A 9,003-nucleotide genomic window follows, 5' to 3' on the forward strand; every position below is an offset into this window, starting at 1 on the left:
TAACCAAAGTCTAAACCTGCAGTTTAAACCATTGAAACTCTTTAACCAACAGTCAGACAGTGATGTTCAGTGTAAATCTCTAACACTGTGGGCCAACGTTTTTATGTACTACATGGTCAATCCCTCCATCATCATCATCACTATCATCATCATCATCCGCCTCCCCATCCTGCTGCTGTGTTGGTTGGTACCAGGTGGGCCGCGGCAGCGCCGAACCATGGCCTCGTTAATGTGCTGCCATAATGAGGCCGCAAAGAGGGATGGAATAATTGCAAATAAAACTACATGATGCAGAAAATAAAAAAAAGGAAATTAAACAGATGTGGGTGTTTTCAGGATCATTAATTTTGTCCTTTTAAAATGCTGAGACCTGCAAAAAAAAAAAAAAAATATATATACACACGGAGCCACCTGTACTAACAGGTGAATAATAATAATAATAATAATTATTATTATAATATTAATGGTGATGACGATGATTCAGAAAACAGACCTGGACACGGGTAAATTTCTCATGCTTTAATTAAAATAATTCTTTAGAAATCCATTATTTACATCTGCAATAATATTAATGGGAGTATAAGAAAAAATAGTCACAGTTCTTAGCAAACCTCAGAACATCAGCATGGCAAACAAACTCAATTTATTTGAAACAAATATCTGACGCAGGCCCATTTCAAGCCCTGTTGGTTTTAGTTTCCAGGACCGGCCCCTCCCGTCACGCTGTTGTTCTCCGAGTGGAGCTGCATCACTTCCACGCAGGCCATCCGTCATTTACATTATGTACAAACTGCTAATCAGATACATTATAACTGACCGGGAGGGGCGTACACGGGTCATTTTGTTGTGATGGTGATTTAACACGTCACCCTTTTCGTTTGTCCTCAAAATCTGAATTTACAGTCAGGAACAAACCAATCAGTGGATGAATTTGCGGGCGGACAGGGATCGAGGACTGTAGTGTTAGGACAGGCTTCACAAATCAAAGAGACAACGTTTTATTTGTAAACTATGGTTCATCATAAACGAGTTGCATATCCGTGTCACTGAGTCAGTGGCGTCAAGTTGCAGGAGTGCGAGAAAACAAGTGTCTTTGGCCAAAATTAGCGTTAAAGAGCTCTGTAAATTATCAGTCCCCGGAAAACCGTGAGTCGTGTGTGTAAACGTGCATGAGACACAGTTAACTGTGGGAAATAAATAACCCAAAGCTATGACATGACGTACAAAAAAATTCTGTTGGTTGCTGGTTTTTTCAGCTTTGAGTCTCAAAGGTCTCAAGGTCACATCCAGGTCTGACTTTATGCCTTGGTCCAGGACGATGTAAAATCTCTTTAAGTCCTGTCTGGTGTAGCAGCAGTGACTCGGGGACTAGAGGTGGTCGTAGGCCGCAGCAGACGGTGGAGCAGTGCGAGAGGCTGAGCTGTAGTAATAGGGAGATCCTGCAGGGGGAGACATAGAAAGGGAGAGGAGAGTGTTGGGGTCAATTGAACATTTCTTTTTAAAGGTGGAGTATGTATGAACTTTGACAGAATAATTAGACACTTGATGTTTTGCTTTGTCTGGAAATGTTTGTTGAACGCAAATAGAACAAGTCGGTGGCAGTATTGAAACTCAGAAAATTAGAAGCTGCTGTTAAAACAAAGATATAACAATCAAACATGTTGGAACATGTTTTAGATTAACGTCGGACACCTGTCTCAAAACTTTTTGACTTAGCCTTGTTTATTCAAATCCACTGTTGTATTTTACATTATCTTTGTGCCGTCATAAATTATTTTAGTTTTCTTTCTAATGTTGCTACTGTCGAAGAGCAATTTCTATTGGTCGATTAAATTTTCTTTTCTTTTCTTAAAAAATATTAAATGTGTGTTTTATTTCTCAAAATAATAATAAAAAAAACTTCTGCAAAACCTTACAGCTCAGCGCTACAACCCAGCGAGAGGAAGCTTTGTTTGAAAATAGACTTTTTTGTGTGTAGATTTGTGGCTGCTGAAATAGAAGCGGGAGAGAGATTTTTTTTTTTTTATGTTTGTTGTTTGTTTCTGTTTGTCAGTTTGAAAAATGGCTTCGTCAATTTCTTTGTTTGTGCCGTTGTGTTTTCATACTGTTTTGCATTTACCCATTTTTTTTTTCTTCTTCTGTGTTCTGAGGTTCAAATGAAAAATTAATGGATTTTTTAAAATGTCACATGGAGTATGTAGAGTAAATGGTACCAACAGGGAGTAAACTGCACTTCACTGGTTTAGTTTGGGAGTGGAAAACCATGGGAAAAAGAAACCGTTTTTAGTCTTGTTGCTACTTAATAATCTCCGTCGTCTTCTTTTTAACGTCGCTGCTGCTCGTTAACGTTTTCAAATTGTAGATTCCAGAATGATCATCGCTTTACATCAGTCAGGAAGAAGCCACAGAAGAACAAATCTGTCGTTTAAATCAGGGTCTGTGCTAAAAAATAGGACACTGACAAGAGCCTAAGTTAGCGGCTAACTAGCTAACTTCCACTTATAAACAACAGCGCTAACGCCGTCTCCAATCTGGATTTTTTTTGTACATACTGAGTGTTTCATCTGTTTGATAAAGACTTTTGACTTGCTTTCGTTTGTACAATTTTGGCTAGCTAACAGGCTAGCTTGCTAAATAGTTGGTTTACCGTTAACATGTAGGGCTTATTAATCCAAACAGCATTTTATGAACGCCCTAGAGCAAATTAAAAGATATAAAAAGTTATGTTTTTTTAGTTGGACTAATGCGCAGAATTCTACAAGTGTAAGTCAAAAAGTTCTAAGATTGGTAGTTTTTTAATTTTTTTTATTAAACCCACACCTTAGGTGTTGCAAACAAGTTTTTACAATTTTTGTTATTTTGTTTCTCGTACGTCTGAACACAATGTTTAGTTTTGAAAACAATACTTCCGGGCGTTGCGTACTCACCCAGTATACTGGAGTTGGTGAACCTCCAGGCTTCACTGTAGGGAGTGTAGGGTGAGTGGCTGTACGACTGACCGCTGTAGTCGGCACCTGCTGAAACAGACAGAAAATACCAACCTTTATCAAACACTGAGGTAAACACCGACACACACACTCACCGACCAAAGGGTCGTTATGAACGGGAAAATGATAAGTCATGGCCCAGAGCTGGACAGAAGTGTGTGTGTGTGTGTGTGTGTGTGTGTGTGTACATCTGCTCAGCCTTTGCTCATAATTCACCACAGTTAGTGCAGCCTGTAAACCATTAATCTGTGGTGCAGGTGGAGGGTTGAGGGTGAAATCCCTCAGCCCAGTGGTGCGTGCATGCAGCTCACCCTCAGCGCCCTCTCTCCTCAGCCCTCTGCCCCTTGTCTCGCTCACCTCCTCCTCCTCCTCCTCCTCTTCTTCGGCTGTTCTACACTTCCTTCTTTCTGCCCCTGCTCCTCCGCCTCCTCCTCCTTTTAATTTCTCCCTTTCTATTTTTTTAACATTCCAAAATCTAATTGGTAATTATACCAGCTGGAATGAATCCCAGAGCCCCCCCCCTCCACCCCATCCACATCCACCACCACCTTCTCCTTCATCTCCTCCTCCTCCTCCTTCTCCTTCTGTCCTTAACCCCCCCCACCACCTCCTCTCTCCCAACCCGTTCGCTCAGTAATTGTGTATCAACGCTTCCTTACACAGAGCCCACCAGAAAAATAATAAATCAGACCCTCTCATTTCGCGCTTCGGAGGGCAGACTTCAAATAAAAAAAGGCACATCACACACACACACACGCACACACACAAACGTTAGTCAGACGACCGCCCTCTCTTCGTCCACGCCCACTCAGTCCAGCATCTTCCTCCTGGGCCCCCTGGTTCCCATAGAGATGGGTGGTCAGGGGTGTCTGGGCGGAGGGGGTGTGGGCAGCAGGGTGGAACCCTCTCTCGGCCAGTTTCGTGTACCCCCTGGACTCTTATGCGCCCACACACACATACACACACACACACACATGTCGTCCCCTCCCAGAGTTCAGCAGCCTGGCAAGCTACTCATTAACTCCGTCAGTTTCCCTGTTAATCTGCAACCCTCCTCTGTAGCCTCGACGTTTTCTCCTCCATCTTTTTTTTTTCGTCCCCTCCGTTCTCTCTATTTTTATTCTTTTTTTTTTCTCTTGTGACTTTATTTCAAACCTACGTCTTCATCAGCTCATAAAGACCGAAGCTGAGGGAGGTCGTTGTTTCTTACCTGCCACCATGCCTGTGATAGTCGAGGAGGAGTATCCAGTCTGTGCAGGTGAAGTGATGTGGGGGGGGTAACCCGGCAGAGTGGAGCTCACCATGTCGCGGCCTAAAAACACAAAGGCGTTTCGCAAAACAAAATCAGTAATTATAGTCGAAACTAACAGAATGTATTTATATCAATTTTTGAACCTTTTTTTAAAAAAATATTGTCTGAATTTATGGCTTATTTTCTTTCTTTTTTTTGGTTTGAATGGTACTGACTGGTACAGATATAAATGAGTAATGTTTTTTAGAATCATTTTCCTGGATCAGTTCTTCTTCCTCTTATGTGTGAAGTTTATAGAGGAATGTTAATAGAGTGTGATTGATAGAAGAGAACGGTCTCAACTTTTAAGTCGTAAATAATTATAATAATTATGAAAGTCATTAATTTGTTGAATGTTTGGGTCCCAGAACTCCCTGAAGTCAAGACGGACCAATCAAAACTTTTGAAGTAGTCCTTGATTCAGAACTGATTCAAACAAGAACTTAAATGTATGAACGCGGATGAAATGGTTTACCTGAGATGACAGACTGACTGCTGAACTGTCCGTACACTGGTGCATGATGGGAGAATGAGTTGAATGCGTTTTGAAAATGGCCGGAGCTGCAGTTGTTTGCATTGCTCCCACTAATAGAGACGGGTTTCTGAAGCGCCTGCAGTTCCACAAACGCCAGGCTGGCGGATGTCATGTTTGGCGAGGGGCACGTGCTGGTGACCTCGGGGGACATTTCCTGTTTTAGACACAGCGGCAGGGACTGCAGGGACTCTGAGGTGGTGACACAGCCAAAGAGGAGGGCGGAGGAACATGAACATGAGCATCAGTGATGGAGATGAGTGAAGTGACAAACTTAAAATAGTGCAAACAAAATACAGGAGTGATTGATGTGTCGTCAGATGAAAAAAGTGAGTTAAACAGAGATCTCCAAACGCTGTCATTCTTAGTCAAAACTATAGTATTGACTATTACCCCATAGGGTAGGACAATTAATTTAAAATAAGTAGGATTCTGATTTTGGGTGAGGTTAGCAACAGCTGAATGTTAGCTAGTGAGCTAGCTAAGCAAGGTTCAAGAATAAATAGCTTAAAGTCAAAAAATGTTTAATTGCCTACAGAATGTAGTAGCTCTAGTTGCTTAAATTTAGCCCACAAATATAAATAGCACAGAAGCTCAAAAAGTTTAGGTCTAGCAAAATCAATGGTTAAAGTTAATGAATAACCGAATGCTAAAATATATGTAAGAAAAGTGCGAAAATAATGTAATTTGTTTGGGGAACTGATGTCTGAATGTGGTCGAGTACAACGACAAAGTTCGTCCGCAGGTCAGTGTACGTTAGTAGGAGCCTCACCTGTCACCATGGTGTAGCTCTGATGGGCCGATAGGTTGCGTCCAATGCTGGAGCTGGACGTTGACAGGCTGTTCTTGGCCTCGTCTAGGCTGCCGTTGAGGAGGGACAGTGGGTACAAAGTCTGCAGATGACAAATGGAGATTAGCCATTGGACGAAAAAAGTTACACTGGTAGAATAAAAAAAAAAAATCCAATTGTTCTTTCTGGAATTACTGCTGGGATAATAAAAACGTAACTAATAGAGGCCCCGTGTTCCCCCTGGAGCTGTAGTTAAATATTAATGTCTCTGATGCTCTGTTTGTGTTTCGGTGACTTCTGCGTCGCTCTGTGTCACTGAGCAGTAGTTATTTCGCTCTTACCTGCTCGGTCTTGCTGCCGGAGGCTGAGCTGAACGAGTCCGCGGGGTAGTGGTGACGGTCAAAGCCGCAGTCCACGTGCTGCGAGGACACTGAGAAGTGATCCAATCTCATCTGTTTCCTTGGAACACCGCTGCTGCCCTGAGAGTCCACGCTGTGCCGACAGCTGTCCTGATCACCTGGAAAGACACGGGGACGGACGGAGACGGAGGAAGATGTTACGTTTGAGGAAGAAAAAAGTGTGTATTTGCAGTTAGATTAAGTCCGGTGATCACAGCGGACTACCCACAGTCCATAACTGACTGGAGATCTTGGAGATTGCAAGTCGGCGTTTCAAACTAGAAGTTTGGAATCTAAGTTGAAATAGATCCAAGAAATTAAGTTAAATCTTTAGGATTTCAAGCCTCAACCGGACTCTTTAAGTCCCCAAGATTTCAAGTGGGAATGATTGTGACTAAAAAAGGTTTGAGTCAAATATTGAGTGTTTAACATTTAAACACTCAAAACATTTGAGTTGACTCCATGTTGAGTTTCCAGAGTTTTTAACCACAGACTCAAGTCAAAAAGTCAAAAAAGGAGTTTGAGTCAAACCTCAACAGTCCCCACAGTTATAAGTCTGGGTCTAAGCTAAGTCAGAGTCAAGACTCCACGGTCCAATATGTTGTTTCGTAACAAACTCTTACTGTCATCATGACTCCTCTTGCCTTCAGTACTGGGATGGGGGATGCCCAACAGGCCACTGATGGAGTAGGTGGAACCTAAGGAATCCGACTGCGGAGACTCAGGAGGAGTGACGGCTGAACTGGGAACTGAGAGTTGACAAAAAATAAAAATAAATAAAAACATCTGACAGTGGACGTCGCCACAGAGATCACAGTGCACGTTGGTGAACAGTGGAGACTTACTCAGGGTTTGTCCTGGACTCAGACCTTTACCGTCTAGAGGAAGATTGAACGGCTGTTGGACCTTTGTTCGAATTATTCTGAGGGGAAAAACAGGAATATGATGTCAGGTGATGACTTCCTCGTGGCGTCACTCGGGGCATCGTTCACTTTCATCACCTGTTAATGGAGCTCACGCTGGGCACCGTGTCGCTGTCGCACACTCCCTCTGCTAGCAGCCGGTCCCTGATTTCCCAGGCAAACATGGTAGGGTTCTGCCTCTTGTACTCTGCGATCTTCTCCACGACTTTCGGTGTGGCCACCTTGGGTTTGGAGCCGCCGATCACACCGGGCTTGATGCTGCCCGTTTCGTAGTAGCTAAAGAAGACGGAATGATGTTAGCTTACAGGAATTAGTCGTGAGAGAACAGAGAGTTTTTTCAGAAAAGTAAACACACTCTCAGAGGTCAAAGAACACCAACAGGCTTATTAACAGATTAACAGGAAGTTGGGTAACGCGTCGGCCGGAGTGGACTCACCGCCCCAGGATCTTGCTGACGCAGCCGTGACTGACTCTGAGCTGTCGGGAGATGTCGCAGGGCCTCACGCCCTGGTGGGCCATGTCTACGATGCGTTGCCGGATCACCTCCGGTAGTGGACGGCCATTAACAAACATTCCACCTAGTTGGTTAAGACCCCCATGACCTGGGGGAAAAAGGGGGATGAACACTTATAAATGTCGAGGAACAAGATGAGTTTGTCTGTAACGCACAACCTTTGAACGACCTTTTTTTTGCCGATACTTTTTTTAGCGATCAAGTTGATAATCAAAGTATATGATGAAGCAGACTGGAAGACATCCCATCTACCCACTGATCCACATGCACGGTCGCCCTACAGATCCTAAAAAACCTCAGTAATAACGGTAAAAGAACGTGTAAAACACAGTCTCAGACCATTTGAATATTTTGGCCGGTAATAAAAAAGGAGAACAATAACATTTTGTATCACATAAAAATCTTTAAAACATCCCAAAATCACCCTCGAACCTTCATGGAATTGCACTTAAACTCTACAATAACATCATTCAAATATATATATATAAATACATACAGTGTTCCCTCTCTCTATCACAGTTCTCCTTTCACTCCCTCAATACATCGCGTATGTTTTTTTTATTCCAATCTCGCAAGAGTTTCGCTATATCGCGGTATTTTCTGGTAATTAGAAAAGGCTGTTGTAACATTTTTTTTTCTGTAATATTTTGGTTTAATGAAAATATTTAACATGAACCACTGTTGATTGAAATCCTGCCACTTAGTTTTAAAAATATAAAAATATAATGGTTTATACGGGGAAAAATTCTTTTTTTTCTTCGTCAGATCTGTTAACTTTCTCCAAAAGTGAAGTGTTTCACTGCCAACAGTTTAGTGGTTTTTCATGCTGATGAATGACCTGCAGGCTGTCACTGTCACTATTCTTATTTAAATGTCCCCTTTAAAGGGCGGAGGCTCGGTTGATGTTGTTTTCTACGGAAACTAGGAAACTCTTGAGATGAAACAACACGCGGCGAGGCCGTCGCCCTTCAATCACACCTTTGTTAAGAATTTAAAATAAAATAATAACAGAAACCTAATAAAATGAGCTACTTTTAATAAAAACATTGATTATGATATACCTAGTAATAATGTAAAAAACATAGTTATTACAGTACAATTACCTTAAAAAATGTATGTGGCAGTAAGCACTTTTTGATTGAATTGTTATATATATTTATTATAAACGCTTGTTTTTATTTATTTTATATTTTGATTCTTCAATTTTAAATAATTGTTTAATTATTGTATTATACATTTTCATATATTAAATAACGCCAGATCAGTGATGATGATGTTTATATTACTGTAAAGAAAGGCTTTAGACTCAGTTTTGTTTTTTGTTTTTTTCGTGGTAGTTAAACACAGTGGACGCGGAGCGGATTGGCTCGAATGATCTAACGCCGCCGTGACGCTGACGTCCAGCGAGGGGCACCGCTGTGTCTCCTCCACCAACCAGCACCAACCAGGGTGGTGCTGGTTGGTGCTGGTTCTCCAGGAGCCTTCACTGCTTTTCATTTAAGCCACTGAAGCTTCTTCTCTGCCTTCACCCAGGCTTTCATTTCCACATCAAACAGCAGCCCAGAGAG

General features: G+C 42.1%; 1 protein-coding gene across 5 annotated transcripts in view; it reads right to left on the bottom strand.

The window, feature by feature from the left end:
- Positions 1 to 504: 504 nt before the first annotated feature.
- The window catches only part of pax8 (paired box 8), a 12,912-nt gene continuing 4,413 nt past the window's right edge, over positions 505 to 9,003 (bottom strand). For 2 of the 5 annotated variants that reach the window (XM_017038734.2, XM_017038732.2), the window contains 10 exons: positions 7,358 to 7,499; positions 7,000 to 7,197; positions 6,844 to 6,920; positions 6,622 to 6,747; positions 5,942 to 6,117; positions 5,583 to 5,703; positions 4,754 to 5,002; positions 4,198 to 4,299; positions 2,928 to 3,017; positions 505 to 1,439 (listed from right to left, as the gene is read on the bottom strand). In XM_017038734.2, the coding sequence (XP_016894223.1) occupies positions 1,369 to 1,439; positions 2,928 to 3,017; positions 4,198 to 4,299; positions 4,754 to 5,002; positions 5,583 to 5,703; positions 5,942 to 6,117; positions 6,622 to 6,747; positions 6,844 to 6,920; positions 7,000 to 7,197; positions 7,358 to 7,494 (1,347 nt within the window). In that variant the 5' untranslated portion in view covers positions 7,495 to 7,499 and the 3' untranslated portion in view covers positions 505 to 1,368. Of the gene's footprint in view, positions 1,440 to 2,927; positions 3,018 to 4,197; positions 4,300 to 4,753; positions 5,003 to 5,582; positions 5,704 to 5,941; positions 6,118 to 6,621; positions 6,748 to 6,843; positions 6,921 to 6,999; positions 7,198 to 7,357; positions 7,524 to 9,003 lie in introns of all 5 variants that reach the window. The other 3 variants (XM_017038733.2, XM_008326017.3, XM_008326018.3) reach the window with 2 other exon arrangements.

Source organism: Cynoglossus semilaevis, chromosome 14 (genome assembly GCF_000523025.1).
Source record: "Cynoglossus semilaevis isolate Cse_v1.0 chromosome 14, Cse_v1.0, whole genome shotgun sequence".
NCBI lineage: Eukaryota > Metazoa > Chordata > Actinopteri > Pleuronectiformes > Cynoglossidae > Cynoglossus > Cynoglossus semilaevis.